The sequence below is a fragment of the Acromyrmex echinatior genome, chromosome 13, assembly GCF_024713525.1.
Source record: "Acromyrmex echinatior isolate Ae372 chromosome 13, ASM2471352v2, whole genome shotgun sequence".
In the NCBI taxonomy this organism is placed as follows: domain Eukaryota; kingdom Metazoa; phylum Arthropoda; class Insecta; order Hymenoptera; family Formicidae; genus Acromyrmex; species Acromyrmex echinatior.
Genome location: NC_141864.1, coordinates 4,624,232 through 4,647,016, shown reverse-complemented (window position 1 = coordinate 4,647,016; position 22,785 = coordinate 4,624,232). Strand labels below are relative to the sequence as shown.

Sequence of the window (22,785 nt, the reverse complement as noted above, 5' to 3'; positions counted from 1 at the left end):
GTCATAATTAAGCTTTGACACTTTTCTTGCAATAGTTGAAAAAATGAAATAAAAAAATATTAGTGAAAGTTATACAATAACCTCAACAACTCGGTACTCTTTATTGATTTTCTTTTTTCTCATGAAATAATCTAATTTACAAAGCAAACCTTACTAAATTTAATATTCCACTTCCAGCATCGTGCGAATATATATGTTAATTAAATTATATATTAATTAAAAAGAATTTACACGTTATTCTTTGAAGGGATTTGTTTTATATTACATTATCTTTCGTTAGAATACAAAAATAAGATTTTTCGTCGAAATAAGGAAGTAATTTTTTTTATAATATAACTAGAAGAATCGCCAAAATTTATATCTTTATAATAATAAAATATAAAAACAAAATATAGAAGTAAAATATAGGAGTAAAATATAAAAATTCAGAAGATATAGAATTTATTTAATTTACAACTTTACAAATTTATGATTCCATGAAATAAATTCGTATCGAATACACAGCATACTTACACATTATAAGTATACATATATGCATAAAATTTAATTTTTCCATCTTTTCCTAAAGTATGGATAGTTTTCTATCATAATTATTGAAGAATGAAACTAATTACTACTACAGACCGTACTCTTCATTAAAATTCTCAGTTTTTTTAGGTCCTTAGGTATTATAATCTTTCGAGCTAAAGACGTGATTACTGGAATTTCGTATGAAGGTTAAACTTTTTAATTTCAATTACATTCATTATGAATAATTAAAGGGAATAAAAATGGAATGAAAAGAAATCAGAATATTCGGCGTTCTCAAAAAGTCTCAAAGTCTGCTCTCTAATATCGGCGATTGAAAATGTACAGCTTGATGGACCTGGCATCGATAATTCCACCGCTTATTCTCTCGTTTCGTACGACGGTCAATGACCCCCTTTGTCAAGGAGAATCGGCGCGACGTATCCTCGTCGGATTTTCTCTGTGCGAAGCGCACGCGGGCATCCCTTAATAAACCGGAAGGCGGCCTGCAGTCCCGCCTCGTGCGGGCGTCGCGGCGCGCTTGGGCGCCGCGTCGTCGCGCGTCGTCCCGCGTCGCGACGCTCCCCTGCGTTCGTGTTCGGTGGGGGGTCAGGTCGGTCGAACGGGAACGGGTCGGTCGAACGATCGAAAGGCCCTGCTCCTCGGCTCAGTTGTAGCGCCGACACCCCGGCATACACGAGGTCGCGTCGTAGTTTTAAAGGCACACTCTGTACAAACGTAGACACGCACGCTCTATCTTCCGTATACCTCCGCCTCGCCTGCGCCTTCGCCTCGCCTCGCCTCGCCTTCGCCTACGCCTTCGCCTTCGCCTACGCCTTCGCCCTCCGCCTTCGCCTCCGCCTCGCTACGTAGTGAGCAACAGATATTTAACCGTGCACGTTGCCGTAGAAGCGATCGCCTCTCCGACCTCGTAGAAAGCGAAAATGCAGCGTCCGGTCGTCGGTCACTGGAGAAAAATCCTACTGCTCGTGTATAGTTTGCCATTATTTTCATGTAAGTGAACGCGCGCGCGCGCCCGCGCGCTCGCTCGCGCTCGCGCCCGTTTATCCCTCTCGATAACAAACATCGACACCCTTCCCGCCGCCACGCGATCTCATACCCCTTATATACCATTTCCCCAATCCTCCCTTCCTCCCAATCCTCCCCTTTGAGGATTCATTGTTATTACGAGGGGTGGTCGCGCGCCGGCGACCGAACGATCCTAACAGGATTCGGCTCGTCGTCGGGCGTCAACTCGTCCTTCGGACCCGGATCACGTTTGAGAGCATCCCTCCGTCGAAGGATCCCTGAAACGCATCGATCAAGTCCGTCGATTAGCTCTATGATATTTTTTTAAGGGACAATATTTTGATATTTTGATTTATCGAACGCAATCTCAGACAATCTTTTTCTTATTTTTAGCATTAAATTGTCTTGACAATGAGTGCCTTTATTTTCTCTGTGAATGACGTCTGCTCGAGACGTTAAATGAAGAATAAGGTTCTCCATTATTAGAATGACTTGCGGGAAAAAAAGCTTTTTATTTTTGTTTGCCCATTTATTGACGTCTGGATGTGCCTGTTGATAAAGAATCGACTCCAGATTGATCAACACATCTGTAAATAAGAGCTTGGGAAAGGGGATGATTGGTGGGGACTTAAGAAACATCTTGGGATTGGTCTTATCTCTACTAGCCGTAAAGTAACCGTGTATCTTTTTACACCGAAGGGGATCGAGTGACGCAGAGAGTTCCGAAATTTTCCGGAATGTTACCACGGTAGAAATTTAACATATGTAATTCTTTTTTTTTTCTTTTTTTTTTCTTTTTTTTTTTCAAATAATAATTAACGCCCTTCGCTATACAAGATGGACACGATTCTGTTTCTCTCGTAGAAATTGTTGTATTGTTTCAGTTGACGACACCACAGAGCGGAGGCTGCAGATTATTCCTCATACAATTCAGTACTCTGACAATATTACACATTTTGCACTTCATGACGTGTGACATATGTCTCGGGTTAATTGTTCAGTGCACCATAACGTGTTACCGCGACGGAGAATAATTCTACGCCACATACCATGGGACGTTTTCCGGAGCATGTGTGAAGCGATCATCGTTAGCAAGTCACCGTTTGTCCGATATACTATACATATAATACATATATTTACTTCAAATTAATCATTGCGAAAATAACATAAGTCTAAGACTCGCAGCACAAATCATTGATATCGCGTTTTTAAACGCGGAGTAAAATTTAGAACGATAATATCGAGACTTATGTTGCTTTCAAAATGATCGATATTTATATCTTCAATAAATAGCGTCGCGCTGCAGAACGCAAATCGTTCTGCGGAATAAATACTCTTTCATTGTTCTAAAAACTTAGTGTATGCGTATTGACTTTGCTACTTTTGTCGCAGGAAGTCCGACATGAGAATAACAATTCACACGCTTCTTCAATATGGAATTGAATAAAAATAGAACACTTGAATTCGTGTACATGAGCTCCTATCATTCATACCACCCACGTAGAATTACTACAATGTACATTCACTATAAATCCTCAATGGCCTCCATTTATTTAGACACGTACAAAGGCGCACACGTACGCACACTGTTAATATATGTCGATACAAATGAAACTCTAAACAATCTAGCCGCCGTGTAACTTTTACCGCCAAATCATTTCCGAACATATTCGTCTTGTCGCGTATTTTAGGTCATTTCGTGACATTTTCTTTGATCGCAGGTCGTTTTTGTCACGAAACGCCATATAATCAAATAAATCATCGTAATGTGACTTAATTCGACCTAGTTTATTCGGGCTGGAATAGCGCTATATAACGTCATTAATACGCGAATCCATTATAAATTTAAGAGCGTTTATGAAACTGAAATAAAAATCAATAGCACAAATCGTAGTTTTTTTTATTCGCGCGTGAAAAGAAGTAAAGTCGCGTATTTGTATCAACTAAATTTACAATTCTATTCTAATATCAGATCGATAATGTGTTATGACACAATAATATACACGGTGCATATGTATAAGAACACTGTCAAACGTTTTGCTCGCTGTACGAACTTCATACGCGAGTCAGTTACCGCGAAACTAGAACTACGCTCGTCCGACGTGAAAGGTAATGTCAAAGGAAATGCTCGACATTGCTGCTTCCCGAAATTCCAGCAGACAAAAGCTCGCGACAATGGTCCTCCGTTATCTTAATCGTTAATCGCGGAATTCCGGCTTCTCGAAATTTCATCGTTCGCCGGCCCTTAACAATGGTTTGCGATTCGATTATTACCCGAATCTCACAATAAAGCAAGAATAATTCTGCTATTTCACGAAACCCGTTCAAACTGTTAGAGTTTGACAGATGCAATTAACAAATTCGCAACGTGAGAAAATCTTTGTAATGATATGATATCAAAGCAAATTATAAAGTTATTAATTTTCTTTAGATAATGAAAAGATGTATGATATCTCTGAATGTATTTTTTTTTTGCTTTATTTTAGAGCATAAATGGAGCAAGAAATTTTAAATATATATAAAATAATAATATTAAAACTATTTAGATAGTAATATATTCAATATATATATATATATATATATATATATATATATATATATATAGAGAGAGAGAGAGAGAGAGAGAGAGAGAAAGAGAGTAGAGAATAACATATAAAGTTATTTAAATGTATATTAAATACATAAATTTATATGAATCATACAGACATTAGATTGCAAAATTATTGATGGTATTCATAATCTGATCTTAATTTAAGATTGTCTTGAATCTTAGGTCATATCAAAACTTCATCCAGCTAATGAAATAATCATATGACATCTCAAGACCGAATGTAAGACATTCTTTTTAGAACTAACAAAACAATTCAACTGATTTATAATTTTTAAAAAATTAACAAGTTTATAACGATGTATATCCAGAAATATTCCATGAATTTTGTTACAACAAATGAATGATTGAATTGATTAATTTACTTTTTTTCAAAACTCTTTTTGTCAAAAGAGATAAATTAAATATATAATAATAATTAATTGATAAACATTTATTTGTCAACAGTTTTAATGTTAAATGTGAAATTGAACTATGAATATTTTATTACGTAAAGAAATCAAGAAATTTTTCATATTACATTCGAGATAGAAACAAATATTTGTTTTCTATTGCATTCTAATTAAATATAAAAAGTTCAAAAATAAATTCTGACGGATCTAATGTAATATAGAGCAAGAAATATATGCAAATTAATATTCTTTTTTGGTTTACATTAATTATAAGTAGATGAAAATATATAGCGTTAAATGAAAATTAAAATCGAATTAAAATCAAAAAGGTTACTGAATCTGTTTAATCTAACGACTAAAAATACGATCACTTTTTCGGTTCATTCGCACATAACTCGAGTTTAAAAGCCATTGTTGCAGAAACCAATTATTCGACTATTTATCGATCCAATTATATTCACCCTAATTGCACGTTATTTACATAAGAGAAACCAAGTGTCGGTTTTAGATATTACGAATTGAACAATCTCAAAACTCTTTCTCGTAGTACTTATAAAAATATTCATATTAAAAGGAATAAAATATATTATTGCGTATATTTTTAAAAATCAAAGCGTTATATTTATTTCCTATGAAAGGAAAGCTTTAAAAAGATTTCTTATTGTTTTTAATTATTTTTCATCTTTGACATAAAGCATTCGATTTCTTCTATACAAACGATTTGATACAAGTATTTTTCTTGTTTTATATAAAAATAGATAGGAAAAAGCTACTTTGAGAATTCTTAATATAAAAATCAATTACTTTATAAACAGAAATATCGTAAAGAAATTATCATTTTATTATGTCAAACTAAAAGTATGTAAAAAGAAAAATATTGTCTCCAAGTAAAAATATGCATTTATAGATACATATAGATCCTAAAATCAATCATCTATTTCCTGCGATTATACCACTGTTCCAGTCAATGTGATGTCGCAAAAAAATCGGTCGATTCTAATTACGAAGAACGTAACATAGTTGATTGTTCGGCTTTAAGCGCTCGTTGAAATATTACAGGACAAACGCGTAGAAAATCGCGTGGTATTAGCATTATCCATCGTACGATCGACCTCGAAAATAGGCCTCTTGTCTCGAAACGTCTCGAAATAATAATATACCATGCGTGCGGCGGTAACGCGCGCTTTCATTCTGATCGATACAGTAACACCTCCCAGCAACAGGGCGGACTGCCACAAGTAGTTACAGTCGACCGCTCGAAGGCCCTCCGTTCTTCCAATTCCTGGCAATAGCTAGATTAATCTGTTCTCCGTCGACTCGTTGTCATGTCGGTGTCAGTTCGATGAAAATCGAATGGAACATGATTGTTGGTCTTGACAGCGTTTAATCGAAATATCAAACTGCTCTCCTCTCTCTCTATCTTTCTCTCTCTTTCCTTCTCTTTCTCTCTGAATCTCTCTGTTATTATTATATTATATTTTATTTGATATAAAATAGAGCTTTGAATGTACATAATAAGGTAAACAAGAGACGCGTATTTGTTTCTATAGAAGGAATATGTCATTTTGTTTTATAAGTCCTACGAGCAATTCGGAGTTCATATTTATCGCTGGAAAAATGTTAAAATAGAAAGCTGACAATTATAAAAAAAAATTCAAACACAGGAATTTTTATAAAGAAATTTCATAAATAGCCAAAAATGAACCTTATTCTTCACAGTAAATTGCAGATAAATTTTATTTCAACAGAATATATGGTCCCAAGAAGAGATTTAGAATTACGTGCACGGAAAGACACCCTATACGTGACCCTATCTAGGTTTGTAGGTTACGACACCCCTCGAAGTTAACCCCCAACGAATTCAATTCTAAATGAATATCACATAAACTATGGCATAGAATATATGGGAAGCATCAAGCAGCAGTTTTACGGTTTCAAAGTCTCACTTTATTCTTTATTAAACAATAATCTTTCGTATCTAAATGTGCTCGCAAAATATCGTAGCTTTTAGTCTACAAAATAAATGTATAACAAACGATAAATATATAATGATGATAAAACATGGAAATATCTGGAACGTAAAATTGATCGGTTTTATAATATAAAATTACAAACATACGAAAATATAAAGTTAAGTTTTTCATATATACAGGTATAAAATGTTAAAATGAAGAAATATATTTGAAATGCAATAATTAGAAGAAGAATTACTTTAAAAAATGAATATCTGAATTATTTGCAAAGTACGTACTTTTTAGTCCACAAAATGTTATAAATATATAATGACGATCCATTTTAAACTACGGTGAAAGGTAAGAATATCTGGATGACTAAATGGATGACTAAATTTACAAAATTCGATTTTAAATATGCTATCGATAGAGATACGTCTAAAAATATAGGAAAATATATATTTGAAAAACAGTAATTTAAAAAAAAGGCTGATGAAAGTCAGACGCAGATTTCAGTGCATAATGTAAATTATTAAACAAATTTATTTTAAGTATTTTAAGTTTAATGTTGGGATATTTCGGCTTAATTTTTAACTATCTTCAGCAAGATATCTTAATATTTGTAGATAATCTCACTCCCCCCACGTAACGCAATCAATTTATTTGCATCAATTTAATCTCCCGTTCTCTATTTCACTTGGCTGTTGTTTGAATCCATTAATCATCCGGCTTATCAATCGGTGACCGACATATTCATTTTTGACATTCAGGATGGATTGCGTTATGTCTTATGAAGCGAGCATAAGGCTATCTCCAAATATTTGTTAACTTGTTGAAGATGGCTGAAAATTAAGCTAAAACGTCTAATCAACTTACGTTTACTTAATTTTGTTATTTTGTTATATTACGCACTGAAATTCGCGTCCGATTCTCATTCTTCAGTTTTCTTTTTTTTTAAATATTGTTTTTTTTTTAATTGAGAATCCTGTTAACTTTTGTTGAAATATATTTGGAAATACAATATATTTTACGTAATGTGATATTTTCTCTCAATTTCCTATTAAATACCTCGAAACTTTTAACTTTCAGTATTTTCGGATTTTTTTGCGACTCACGTTCGTTAAAAAACCTCGTAAAATCATCCCTTAATCGCGCCCCGCAATTTCCACGAGTACCATCTAATAGTAGAATTAATACCGCTCACGTTGGACATTGTAGATAATGTCCATGGCCATTCGGTCGCCAGAATTGAGGTAATATACACGGTAGTATATACGTACGGTGATTTCACGATTTCCAGACGCGACACTGGCGGATCACATGAACGTGCAATTGATAGCGCCGCAGTATATAACGCATGGCAGCACAGCCATCTTGCTGTGCAATCACACTGTCGCGGACGACTTGCTGCACAAAATAGAATTTATGAAGGGCGAGAAGAGGATATTTCAGTACATTAAGGAGAGGAATCCGCCGTACATCCCGGACAAATCCGTATATATCGACGGCGCCAAAATGGAGGTGAGCGAAATAGAGCAACAAGGAGATTTCACAAAATGTATTTCCTGTTAATTATTTTTTGTATCTTTTTAATTTGTTCTTTTGTTGTTTCGTTATATTTACTATTAGTCGAATTATCGAGCGTACCCAACTGTTGGGTTCCAACAGAATGAATAAGAGGAAGAGACAACGATTGACTTCATCAATTAACTTTAAACCTAGTTTATTCGATTCTTGACAGCTCATAAATTTTGAATGTCGCTTTACCCTGATACGTATATACACTATGACTTTCGCTTTGATGTACATAATTATCTCAAAGGCATCGCAGTCGTGCCGCAACATGACATGCAGGTTCGATAACACGTCTACATAAATTTGTGTCGAATTTACACGGCTGAGACTGATAGTAATGATGGCATCGACCTTTGCATCTCAATCTATCTACAATTATATATATCCACGTCTATATTGTTATCTTTAAATCTTCGAATATTAATTGAATTTCTATCTCTGTAACGGAAGTCAAGCACGTCTAGACAGAAAGTGTATTAAAAAATAAATTGAGTAGCTGCTTTTGTTGAAATTTCATCAATTCCACGTTTTGCATTGCAAAATGATTTTAATTCAACATATGCAATGTCTCAACATATTTATCTCATAAAACTTAGAAATATTTCAACTTTTCAGAGTCTTAAATCCATATACAGGGTGGTCTCTTAAGATGGGTCGGGGCCACATTGGGGACGGAGAATGGATCAAAGGGAATAAAAAATTCTTATACTATTTCCTTTTGATCCATTCTCCTCCCCCAATGTGACCCCGACCCATCTTAAGAGACACCCTATATATATATAAAATGTTGCATGCATAGTGCAATTTTAGATTTCTGTTTTTCAATGTTTTAAGTAAATATTTACACATATATATATTTATTGTTTCATTTCATCTTTATCAAAATTTTACTGTAAGATTCAGAATCTTGGAAACATATAATAATCTTTTCTTTTACGAACAAAGTTTATGCATCAAATTAGTATTCGTTTTTTTAATTTCTCAAGTATTATCTATTTATGTATGCGTGTGTCTTCGCAACAAATATTTATTTTTTATTATAAGCTTTTCACTTCACTTACCGTTACATCACGCACCTGTTTATGTAAGGAAATAATAAATGTCTCTTTTTTTTTTTAACCTGTCGACATTATTACGTGGACAGGTAAAAATACAACTTGGTCTGTATATACCTATCCCGCACATCTCGTGATACGTTCTATAAGAAAAAACCGTAGTAAACAAAAATCCAAAAATAACGAGGACGCCCTCGATAGCGTATAAGCTGAATATCCGGAGTCCGCTCCTGTCTTTTGCCAATGATTAAGCGAGCAAAGCTAAACGCATTTACCTAAGGCACAGTCTTTTATGTATCGACACAAAGCAAAGCTATTTACGTACATACATATACTCCGTTACGTAAAATACTCTCCCTATCCCCTCGAGGACATCGAGTAGTAACGCGTGGCAGCGCAATTTCCTTCGTGAATGTTTTCGATGGGAGCGCGCAGCAGATGGGTGATCTATTAAAAAAGAAATAAGATGAAAAACCAATACTTGTACTAATCCATATGTGATACCTTAACATACGAGGATGAGCGCTTTTGCCAGTATGTAGAGTCAACACATTAATAATGAGGCTACACGTGGCAGAAATAGAACGTTCATTCGGCCGGAGGGTTTTCAGGCCGCTGATGACGAACGATTGTTAAGTGTCGAAAACACTTTCCGCTCTTTCTTTGCGCTGAAGAACTTTCCTGCACTTGGCATTTTCATCCATTTTATCCTCGCGGGAAAAAAATCGATCGAGATTGCACGCGCGCGACAATTCTTCTTCTTTTATAAATATCTGCCTTTTTTAGGATATACCTTTATCGTCTCCTTTTCTCACTTCCTACTTTAGTTTTCTATAGAAACTTTTGAAAACTTACTCGATGAGACTATATTTCATCGTTACTATTAGAATTCTGTTGTTGATAACGAAGAATATGCGACTGTTCCACACAGCGTTATATATAATTCCGAGATATCTTAAAGTTATTACAGTACGTCATGAAAGATGTAGGTAAAGATACGCGTAACAAATGGGGCGTTAAGAATGATTAGATCTAAGCTACTAATAACAAAATTGAGTTAATGCAATAGAACTACCAGCCTCAGGAATACTATGATTTAAAAAAAAAAAGATAATAATGGGATAAAGAGATCGTGATAATGAATAGCTTGAACTTTTCAAATTTCTATCTTGTTAATCTGATTACAGGAAAAGGATTTTTTTCTATAATTTAGGTGTTTATCACCTCAACACATCCAAATAGAGATTAATCGTGTACTTTAAGACTTCTGAGTCAGCATGCGATTCAAAATCAGTCGGCGCCCTGGCGAAATGTGGCGAAATTGGTAGCCACACACATAAGCACGAGCTTATGTACATACATGTGCTCTCGACATGTATATGGGCTCGTGCTTGTGTATGTGTGTGTGTGTTACAGACCTCGTCACGATAAATGGTTGAACTCATAGGCATGGAAAACGTTTTGAGGACGAAATTTGTGCTGCGTGCTATTTCATTATTATTTGCTTAATTGCGAAAGTATGTCTTGTACTTATGAAAATCCTAAAAACCATAGTTATACTGGAATTTTATACGTAAAAGCGTATATTTCATTCATTTCAACAGCTGTTCAAACTGTGTGTTTCTGCCTAAAATTAGGCTCATTTTACTTGCTTTTTACGACTATTAAAGGAAGAAAAGGACAGTTTCTGCCTATTTTTACAAGTATTTTAAAGCAATCTCATTTAGATTTATCCAAATTGTCTTTATTTACAAATGACTTGCAGCATAAATTAACGTGTTATTCCACGTTTCTGACATCACGATTCCAACATGGCCGCCGCGACTACTTAGGAGCCTTAAAGCGAAATATTTGCGATAGATATGATATCTAAGTGTAATAGGACCAAAAGTGGCAAAACAATTATGCTAGAACTTTGAATCACATTATCTAAAGTGTTCTGTTTTGTATTTTCAAAGCATTTCACCTTGCTCGTGCATCCACTCGATATAATTGAAATGACTAGATGAAAGGAATACAAATGATAAATCCTGGTAAAGCTAGTCGGTAGAAGTACACTCTTGAACTTTCATTTAAAAATAATTTTCACTCACTTCATTATCAAATTCAACATATTTAAAAGCAAAGGAATGACTCGTTTAAAAAAAAGACACTGCGATACAAAGGCATTCCATTTTCTCTTGTGCAAAACGAAACTCTTCTTTATTTAATAACTAAGCTTACAAAGTACAAAAGAGATTGTAAATATAAAAATAATCATGCTCTGAGAGAAAAATTAATTTTCATGCAATTTTGTACGCACACTCGAATTGTTTATGCAGTATTTATTACTTGTGTTCTTTTACATAGGTATGGAATGTAATTTGATTAAAACGACGTACTGTCCACTTGACCACAATGTGTTATAATCCTTATTAACATTGCTAATCTTTTCCAGTTTTCAAAGAATGGCACGACAATCAAATTGCACAATGTGCGTTACGAAGCTTCCGGTATTTATTCCTGTGAAGTCACTATGACAACTCCCATTTATACTGCTGGCGCTGATCCCGTACATATGAAAGTGATATGTGAGTGATATTGTCGACTTTATACACAAGAATAGAAATATCTCCTTACTAATGGCATTAGTCGTTTTATCGTATTGAATTATATTAATTTGAGCAGCCTCATTTAGGTGCTAAAATATCAGTATTGATTTAATCGAAACAATAATTTGATATGAAAATTGTTATTAGATATTGACGTTTCTCAGATTGAATAAATGTCAAGATCTACATTTTAACTGATCATAAATTAACATAGATTTTTAAATGCCATCTCCGCATATCTTCGATATATTTTTAATAATATTTTTTAGTTCCACAATCTGAGAATCCTAGAATTACGTTCGAGAAGAGTGTATATGTAGTAGGCGAAAGCTTGGAGGCAAATTGTTCATCCTCGCCCGCACGTCCAGTTCCTTATATAACGTGGTTCATAAACGGCGAAGAGGTAAAAAACAACAAAGATTGAAATATAACTTTGATTTTAACAAGTTCGATAGAAAGAATATCTATTTGACGATTTAACAATTACAAGTGATACACTGTTATTAAAGAATTTATACGTATACTTTTGATCGCTTTTTATTCTTACGATACTTGAACATTTTAACCCAATAGAATTAATATCACAAAAAATTATAAATTTATCACCTATCTACTCTCCAAAAATAGACATTTTTTTAAAGATGGTAGCGTCAAAAATAATCATAGAGATGATCCAAAAAGCGTTTTAAAACTTGAAGTCTTTATAGATCGGTAGTTCAGATAACTATTTAATTGATTTTTTTATGGAGCTACATATAGATACACAAATGGAAAGGACCTCGCACGAAACATGTAGTTCTGATCAAATTGTTCTGATCAAAAATCTCCATCGGCACGAAGTAAAATAATGAACAGTTTTTGAATTATGGTACATCAAACTCTGACAAAAAATCGCTGGTTTTTCTATTTATTCTTATTTTATTTTAAGAATAAATAGATAAAGACTTTTGATCAGGACGATCAGAACTACAACATGTTACAAATTCAGCCAAATTAGCCAGGATCCATTTTCTGTATGTTTTGTGCGATCCTTTGTCGAATCTCAAAATTGTTACGAACTTTACAAAGCTTTTTGATTGCTCACGGAAGACGAAGTAGCACTCGGTATTCTGTAAAAAACGAATAAAAGAGAGAGAGAGAGAGAGAAGAGGGTCCAAATTTTCTTTTTAAAGTGCACCTATGTCATGTATATACGCTGTATACATAACATATATAAAGAACCATAAATCCGACCGTGCAACTGGTGCAACCTCCACACAATACGCGACGGATCTGCAGCAATAGAACGTTGTTTTTCCTAACGTGATTATTTCGAATACAAAGAAGATAAATTACGTTAAGATCATAGTATTTTTAGTTTCTCGGGATATACCAAGTGAATGATAATATATGTTAATTGTTTAATTTTAGGAGTCTCATTTAAGCGTCATTTACATACGGAAAGTTTTTTTATATCGAAAAAAAAATGATAAGTGCATCTCAAAGAGAAAGCTTAAACCTTTCTATTCGTTTTTTAAAGGCTATCAAGCGCTATTCTGTTCATCTTCTGCAAGCAGCCAAAGTAAAAAAGACGCTTTCTGCTTCTGTGTTAAATTACTCGGTGAAAAAAGACCGTACAACACTTAATAAATATGCAAATTAAAAATAATGATTCACTCTTGCAAAGATTATAAACTGCTTTCACGTGCGATTTTAATTCACGCCATGGAACTTTGTAAAGTTCGTAAAAACTTTGAAATTGATGTCCACTTATCCGTGTAGCTTCGTAAAAGATCAATCATATCGTTATCTAAACTACCGATTTGAAAAGCAGAAATTTCTTTGAAATACTTTTTGGGTTGTTTTATTATAATCATTTTTGACAAAGTTCCTTGAAAATTACTTGAAGGAGAGAATTATATTTTTTTATAATAATATTTTCATATTACAAAAACATGCTTTTATAATTTACTCGAACTTACACATAATTATGAGCAATTAAATTTGTAAATAGCTTTGGAAATATATCCCTTCGATTCGATATTCGCCCGATTATAATTTTCTGATTATCGATTTCACCAGGTGGATATTGCTCTAGTGACACACTATCCGCATACATATCATAAAAACAATCTGATGTTCGCTACTGCTAAACTGAAGGTGGAGGTTTCCGCGTTGCACGCTGGCCAAAATGGGCAGCTTGAGATCAGCTGTCAGGCAACAATACCTGCATTTCCCATGCATCACGAGCAATTTGCCGATATTAAAAAAAAGACGGTGTCGGGTAAGTTTTTTCATAAGATATTAAACTCTTTTTCGTATGTATAACATATAGGTAGAGAAGTGAACATAACATATGGCGAATTCGATCGAAAATATTAGTGCGCACTGGTGCATATTAAAGCCATTGTACATCGATTTAATTTGAGTATAAAATGCAAATATTTCGAATTATAAAATACATATTTTACCTAATAGTACAATAAAATGTATTTCAGGATTTAATCGATTTCTATGTTTGTGTATAAACATAAAAACATATCTTTTTTACGTTATTTTGTATACGGTGGCTTTAATGTACACCAATGCACACTGAGTGCGTCCAATCAAATTTGCTAATAGTAACAACTTTTAACCACTGAATACATGTATGATGTCGAAAACAGAGTGATAGATAAAGATAGATACGGATTATTTTATTTAAAAACATCGGAAATAAAAAAAACATATATTTTTACTGCGAAAAACTGACTGCTCTCCGGGACTTTATACCTTTCCACATGTTTTTGCCTTCTATAAGCCTCAGGGAGCTTTCATATTTGTTTTTATTCTTACCAATTTATCAATAACAAAAGTAAAAGTCCCGATGTTTGTACCGTGCGACTTGTTTCAGTGCAAATCATACCAGCGCCGGATGTGACGTCTTCCGCGGCGATTCTCATACGAGAACTCACGCTACCTACAATACTGTGCATATTGAGCGCAATGCACGAGTTTATTCCTTAATAAAAGTCAATTGTTCTAGGATAATTCGGCTGTAACATATCTAATTGTAAGGATGTTAAGGCGATGAACATAAGATCGAACAATCACAATGTCTTCCTTCGATATATCGAAATACACGGGGGCAGCGGTTTTATTGTCTTTGCAGAAATTTTGTAAACTCATAGACGCGGCTTCTTCGTGCGCAAACTATTTTCGATTATTGCTTATAAAACGAGCGTCGTCTGTCTCGCGAAACATATCAATCCCATTATCATGAGAAACAATTTAATGTCCGAACATTCGGCAAGGTGTGTCGGAAAGCTATGTCTCTTCCTTCAATACTATTCGAATATACTTATCATAGAGTGCATATAATAGGATTTTGAAAATTATTATCTGAAAGTTAAATTAGAAAAGAAAAAAAATCGAGTTACACAAAGATATTTTTGTTCTATAGCAGAACATATGTATATATTTGTATTGTTGAATTAGTTAACGTATCTTTGAAAAAAAAAACAGAGTTTATTACGGTTTAAAGTAAAACGTACATAGCTTTATTGTTAACTATATAAAAATTTGATCTATATATTAAAATGTTATCGAGATATCATATGATGTATACATTACAAACTGTAATTTATATTTTATTTTAAAAAATGATATGGTTTTCCGATACGCGTTAATATAACATTTCATCTAGTCTCGCCTCGCCGCTGGGGAAATAAAATGTTTTTTAAGCTAGCAATACATTCTTGTTACTGCGCGCACATTTCTATAAAAGCTATACAAAAAAACTCGTATTCGAATAAAAAACACTTTAATATCAGTCGAATTGATTTAATAGACTTTTCCCTTTGGGGATATCTGATTTTAATAGCAGTTTTCCATTAACAGATTTTGCTCTTTCTACAATATTTCCATATATCGTTCAAGCCATTAGAATCTTGATTAAAAAAAGAAAGATGGTTTTTATTTAATTCGCAGTAGATATAAAATTATCTTTTTTATAATTTAAATTTGATATTATATTACGCCCCGTTTCATGATGTTTCGTAATAACACACAGCGATGAGATCAATTTTCCGACAATAATCTAGAGAAGTGACAACTTATCCGCGTATAATAGGACATAGATACTATAGCAAACATTCACCGTCATTTCACCGTAATTCGGAGCTTAGCGCTCCGTAGGAAATATATTCAAGAGAAATTTAAAGCAAGAATGGCGTAAGTCAAAAATACGATGACTTATAAGGTGCTCGGATCTTTGCACGTATATTGAAATATTTCATGAACACATTGAAGTATCAGACTGTCTTCTAATTTAAATTATCATTTTAATAAATTACATAAATATAAACGAGTACACCACAAGATCGCTCACTTAGGCCATTTTTGTTTTCGATTCTTCATCTATACTTCACGCGCTATAACTAACTCGAGGGATATCGATGAAACGGGATGTACAACTCACAATCAGTATTACATTACGACTTCCTTCAACGTATTTTAAAGAGGCAAGCTTAAAAAACACCGCGACAGCGGCTAGGCATTTAGAGAACTGCGAGAAACTAGCGATAACTAGAGATACTCGAGTCAGAGTTTGATCAATAATACCTGATCTATAACACATAATTATTAAACAATAAAGCACAATTTCTTTGCTTGAATCTACAATCAATGTACAATCAGATCTTGTGATTATATACTTATCTCTTCGTAATTTTCGAGAGATAGTGCGTTCGATCTTATTGAGGTCGATCGAAAGACTGCGGGCGAACTGATTCGATCAAGCTCTGACTCAACCGTCTGTAGAAATAGCGATTACGGCCGTGCTTGTGGCCAAACTTTTTGGAACACTATTGGGCGCGTTACCCGTCGATACGACGTGGTTTTTAACAGGATTTAAAACTCTTGATGCCGATACTATCACCAAACAACCAAACGCTTGGGATTATCTCTTATCTGTGTATTGACACACCTCCTCGTTAAAAAATCATAATCCTCTCTCCCTCTCTCTTTGCTGTCGGCACTCGTACTAAATACCAGCAACTTTAAACAGCCATATTGGCTACAGCGTAAGAGTATGTTAGTATGACTTACCTGAGCTGGCGGTACTTTGGAATATTAAAAGGATTATGACGAAGAACGTTTACGTTAGAGTGAACGCTAACGATGCTTTCCGAGGCTTTAGAGTATTAATCTAATCTTGATCATTAGGATAATCAGAGGGAAACGTATCATCGTCTCCAGTTAGACGACTAATCTAACTAAAAAAGTTTTGATAGCTTCACAGATCGAATCTTACGAACGTAAGTCTGTAGCTAACGTTACAAACTAGAGGTACTCACGCGCGATCGAATTCAGTTACAATTAAATATAAAGATTAAAAAGCGGCAAATTACTAAACGATAAATTTATTGTCATAGTTAGAGGAAAGTGGAAACGTTAGGGAACAAACATTGACTATGTAGTGCTTTATAGAAGTAAAGAATATATTTATGATTAATGAATTTTTATGCATATATTTCAGATTGTGCGACTATTTGCTAAAATCGAGATTATTCCAATCGCGTGCAAATTCTTACATGCTTTCAAACTTGCAATAAATATACTACTTTTTAATTTTTATTGTACTTGTAAGACGTATAAGGCATCGGTCGTCTAAGCGAAGTTTGAAAGCTTAGTAATGATATTTTAATTGAGAAGTGCCTTTTCATATATCCGCAAATTAGAAAATATCTCAGGCAGATCTTAGTCTGCTAGGCGACATGCTTTTGCTCGGAAAGCAAAATCGCAATCACTGACAATTAATATAGAAAAGAAGTCGTCTTTTTTAACGATCTCACTCTTTAATAAAGTTATCTTTAGTCGTTTCAGCGTTCACTCTAGCATGTCGAAAGCTCGAAAAAAATTGATTATATTGCAAATTTATACAGATTTGCTATTTCTAGCTGCACCTTCAATATACAAAATTGATTGTGAAGTTTGTAAGGGAAGGAGAAGGATGGAGAAGATCATGATGTAAAAAAAAAAAAATTACATTGGTTATGATGGAAAAAATTATATTGGAGAACTTCACGTCAGTATATTTGCCAATGGAGAACTTTACGTCAATACATTGGAAAACTTCACGTCGATACATTCATTATACATACATAAGATTCCACTTTCATCTTTTACAAGATGTATTACGATTTCATTGCCACTGGCGCTCCTAGCAGCGGCTAGCTATGCTTCTTGAAAACGCAACGATAATTTATTTATATTTAGCTCGAGGAAAAGTAAGAAGGTGCACGACTAGGAAGAGCGAGTCTGATATAAATTAGCAGAAAAACAAAAGTCGACGGAGCGTGGCACAGAAAATGGAGGATCCCGCTAAGCCTTTACAGCAGCTCGCACGCGAGCCATGATATTCTTCGCGGTTTTGGTCCTAATACCGTATCTCTGCCCGATTTCCCTGGTGACCGGTGTCGAAACAACCGCGACGCCGTGGGAGTCTGCGGTTGATAAGCCGGTGGTGCGCATCGTCGGCGGGGAGATCACCAACATCAAGAATTATCCATTTAGCGTATGCGTGCGACGCGCCCATTTCTCTCACGCACACAAGCCCCTTAACCTTTCACCTTTGCGAAGAACATCGGTACCGTCACCCACACCTCCACGGATGTGTAGTATGACGACTCTGACGTCAATGACGTGGAAGTAACGCGAAGTGTACTCTGCGAGGTCGGGGATGGTTTTATCAACACTGAAAGTTGACAGAGCGAAATGTTTAGCGATTCAACGCGAACAGAGAGAACGACCTATAAAGTCTTTTAACGCTCTTTCGTGAAATGAAACTGTTTCAATTTCTAACCGGTAGTACAGAGTAAAATCGTTTGACGATGATGTGATGAAATGAAGTTTTAACTGACGTATCTTGCAGTTTACGCTTTGAGTGTATTCACGTGTAGGACCAATTTGAATCAGAGATATCGGTTTTATTAACGAAACACACAAGCTGTAGATTATATCGTGCAATTTCGGCACTTCTAATTTCTCGTTTGTGTGATATGTACTGACGGTATACTGATGCACTTTAACTGCTCGTGTCAATCTAACCACAGTACATATATATTGTGATCTAACTTTGAATGCTTTCGAGACACAGCCAGAAATCTCAATTTCCAAAATCCAAATAGTTAAGCGTTATCTTAATTGATGCTGTATAGAAAGTTGTATGTTATTATATTCAAAGTTTTAATAGGACAGATATAATTTGAAACGTATCTTTGAATAAGATTTTACGAAACGTCTTTCTTACAGATTTAACACGACTTAACAAATTGAGAGTAAACATGTATAAAAAAGATGAAAACCTCTAATAAAAATCTCATATTTCATTTCATATTTTCATTTTTATATTAGGTGTTGGAATTAATTCGTAGCGTTTTACAAGTGATGGGAAGTACTTTCATTAATGTATTTTTTAATGCTCATGTGAAATAAATAACATTCTTTCATTAAAAACGCTACGAATTAATTCCAACACCTAATAATATTTTCAAGAATTTTAAATTTATGAAGATTTCTGAAAAATACTTTAAACTTCATATTTTACACACATTATATTTTCTTTGGAAATCATAGAAAGAAAAATCTTAGACTATTTTCAGAATTCACAAATAATATAAAAAATAATATAAAATTTACAAACGATATAAAAAAATTCTAGAAAAGACGTAGGCTTTTTTTAACATTTTTTAAAGTATTCTAATTCGTGTAAAAATATTTGAAACATTTTCTATAATAAAGTAATTTTATAAAATAATGTAGAAATTCTGCAAAATTATATGTGAAGGATTCTGAGAACAATTTTCACCAGAGAAATAAGAGAAAATTACTCATGAAATTGAGATTCAGGCGGTCTCGAATATGCTTGGCATTCGTCCGAGCTAGGCGTAAGGGTTAAGGTGGCAACCGACTCGACTCGGACTCGGCGAATCCGAATTTTTCAAAGTCAATTCCTCTTAGGTCTCGGTGCAGCGCCGACCCCATAGCCACTTGTGCGGAGGCACTTACGTCGCCTGTAGGTTCGTTCTGTCGGCCGCCCATTGCATGGTCAGGTGCGTGTCACAAGACTGCGTTTCGCATTTTGCGCTATGTCTGTCGCGGAGGGTGGTGTAGTCTCTCTCTCTCTAGCCGGGGCTTTAGCACTTTGTTCGCCCTACATATTTGTTGCCCCATCTCCCTAACACGCAATCTTCATTCCTGGGATGTTTGAACAAAGATGGGATTCCCCCGAATTTACATCCCGGAATTAAGATAGCTTTATAAAATGGGGTGAAAAATGAGCGAGAATATTTCACGTGACATTTTCTGAATAGAACACGTGGACTCTCCGAAGATGTTAGCAACGCACGATACTCTTTAAGCTTGATTCTGTATTAATGTTAACTGTGATCTTTTTCATTTAGTGCTATTAAGATGTTGATCTCTTGCTTACTTGTTGATATGTGTAAGAGTTGATGTGTGTACATAAAAAAGTTATTCGTTCTAAAGGCTTTTGCGGCCAATTACGATTAGGAAACACTGCCACATCGTACAGCGAATTTATCTTTTCATGCTTTTCTGTGATACATTTACCACGCGAATTGGAATAAATTTATGTACATTTGCGTTGTTGTAATAATATTAATTTTGATAACGTCGCTTTCTTTTACGCAAAAATGCCTTATATCAAAATTTCTAAATCTAGATAAAGTATACGTTTTGTAATATATAATATATACTGGAATTTTATATTTAAATTGCTATTTTGTTTTAATTCTTATGCATCGCTTTATAATTGCAATTTGGAAAGAACTTCGAAAGAAGTGAACATACAAAGCATTTATTCCTTTTGAGCTGTACAAAATGACTTAAGCTTCAGATAAAGTTTAAGCTCTCTGAAAACGCGAAAAAATTTAAATGACTTTTCTTAGATACTATTCTTAAATTACTTTTCCTTAAAGATTTAAATTAATTTTTTTTTGTTAAAAAAAAATATTAAACGAATATTAATTTTTTTTTAATGTCTTTTTAATGTTTTTATCGTCATACATTTTTGTCGCTTACTTTTAGAACATATAAGATATTTTCATATTGTTAAATTTTCTTTAGATAGATTAAACGATCTTTCGCTTTCACTTATAACTTTTCAAGAAGCTGAGAGAATTAATCTTCTCATTTTTTGGTATAATTAATACCTTAAACACGGAGCTGTCTATGTGATCTAAATCTCTTTAGATTTAAAGTAAGTTTCAAAGTAAAAAAGATCACGGAGGAAGAAAATCCTTTGTCGGCTAAAATATAAATTACATCCCGGTATAATCTCGGGAATGTAATTATATCTATTTGTAAACTAAACGAAATGCCCTGGTAAGACATTTTAGGATTACACCACATTACATGAGGTATTAGTGGCCGTGTTTAACCTCCTTGCTACTGCAGAGATGTATGTAACGTGTTCACACGAGAAAAAGCATAAGGCTTGTGTTTGATGTAATGATGTGTCTTGTAAGATGTAAATCGCTTCCATTTGTGAGAAATTAACCGAACAGGTCGGCAGATTTAAATTTCCAGTAATCTAGTTTGAAGATATGTAATATATATTTCGAGAGATTGAGTCTCTCTGTAAGAGATATTTATATCTACACATTCTCTATGAAATATTCATTAATTATAAATATTATTATAACAGAGAGATGTATTCTGAACAGCAGTTCTGTAATGCATAAGTCCTAAATGTATTTGGTAGGTAATTTATATCGCGTATGTGAAATATACGCGGAACATTCGGACTTATATTTTCGCTACTGAATGCAATCCTTCTTTCAACTATACAGCAACAACCTGGGTGAACAGGATTGGAAGGTGAATCAAACGGTGTCGATTAGGTATAAGAATAACTGCCTGTTGATAACTGGCTAATCAATTATAAAGTGAATTTTCTCGTCCCTTCCGTCCCGTTCATCCCCTCTAATTGTATGTATATCTTATTTGTTTTTGATTGTGAGTAGTGATGTGCTGTCTAGCGTATATATTTCACGAGTAACGAGAAGGTTAGCGGCGCTAGATCCTAAGGCAATGATATCTGTCGCGGTATCTATCTGTGTATCGATTAGCTGTGTACTAGCGATGAGATGTACTACTACTCGCGTGAACGTAGTTTCTGTTTTACGTGTCAGCTCAGCCGCTCGTGATTGTACGTAGAGGAAATTGGGGCGCAATCAGTACGTTCGTTTATACGACAGCTACATAAAATATTAAAAGAACGAGTGATTTAAAGGGAACGAGACAAATTGGAAGAAAGTTAATAATTACATTAAAACATGACTTTAATAAATATTTCCGATATACCTTCTCTTTCGTAATCAAACACCAATTTTATGCAATAAATTTTAATTACACTATCTTTCTTTAGTTGATACAAGAATAGATTCGTAAAAAATAATTTAACACTCAATTATTTGTTATTCATTTGTCTGTATTTTATCAAAAATTTAACTTTTTAATTTATTTGTTATACAAAATTAATGTAGATTTTGTTTCTTCATACTTCGCTTACAAAAAAAGAGATACTCTCTAAAAAAATTTCATAATTTTGTGAATTACACATATCCCAAAATTCTTAATATTTTCTCTCTATAATTATTATATATTCAACACATACAAACTAAAATCATTGAACCCAACGATATTGTTCAATAAGAAAAGTGTTCTGTCATTACGTTTCACGTCTGATCGCGTTCCACTTTTCCTCACATCGCTCCGTTGTTTAGGTGAAAAAAAAACCAAGGTGTATAATTAACTCGTCGTTGTTTAAAGACGGTTTCTCGACGGCACGTGGGCAGCGGAAAATCCACGCCATTTCTATGTGATAGCCGGCGCGACCTACGTGTATTTACCAAGTTGGGGTTCCATGCAAGTGGAATTGGTAGACAAGACATTGCCGCACGCAGAGTTTCGATTCTCGGACATGCGAAATGATATTGGATTGTTCAGGGTGACTGTTTATGCCGTGTATATAATTTTGTGTCGATAATAAAAAGAGCAAACCTTGTAATCACTGTGAGTGCCACGGCCTTG

The 22,785-nt window shown here is 34.2% G+C and overlaps 1 protein-coding gene across 2 annotated transcripts in view; it reads left to right on the top strand.

Annotated features, from left to right (window-relative positions):
• LOC105150671 (hypothetical protein) overlaps positions 1-22,762 on the top strand; it is a 29,871-nt gene extending 7,109 nt beyond the window's left edge. Inside the window, exons 1-6 of one of the 2 annotated variants that reach the window (XM_011063906.2) lie at positions 1,132-1,521; positions 7,789-8,009; positions 11,556-11,688; positions 11,979-12,112; positions 13,771-13,972; positions 14,582-22,762. In XM_011063906.2, the coding sequence (XP_011062208.1) occupies positions 1,452-1,521; positions 7,789-8,009; positions 11,556-11,688; positions 11,979-12,112; positions 13,771-13,972; positions 14,582-14,694 (873 nt within the window). In that variant the 5' untranslated portion in view covers positions 1,132-1,451 and the 3' untranslated portion in view covers positions 14,695-22,762. Of the gene's footprint in view, positions 1-1,131; positions 1,522-7,788; positions 8,010-11,555; positions 11,689-11,978; positions 12,113-13,770; positions 13,973-14,581 lie in introns of those variants that run through there. The other variant, XM_087412574.1, reaches the window with a different exon arrangement.
• The last annotated feature ends 23 nt before the right edge of the window (positions 22,763-22,785 follow it).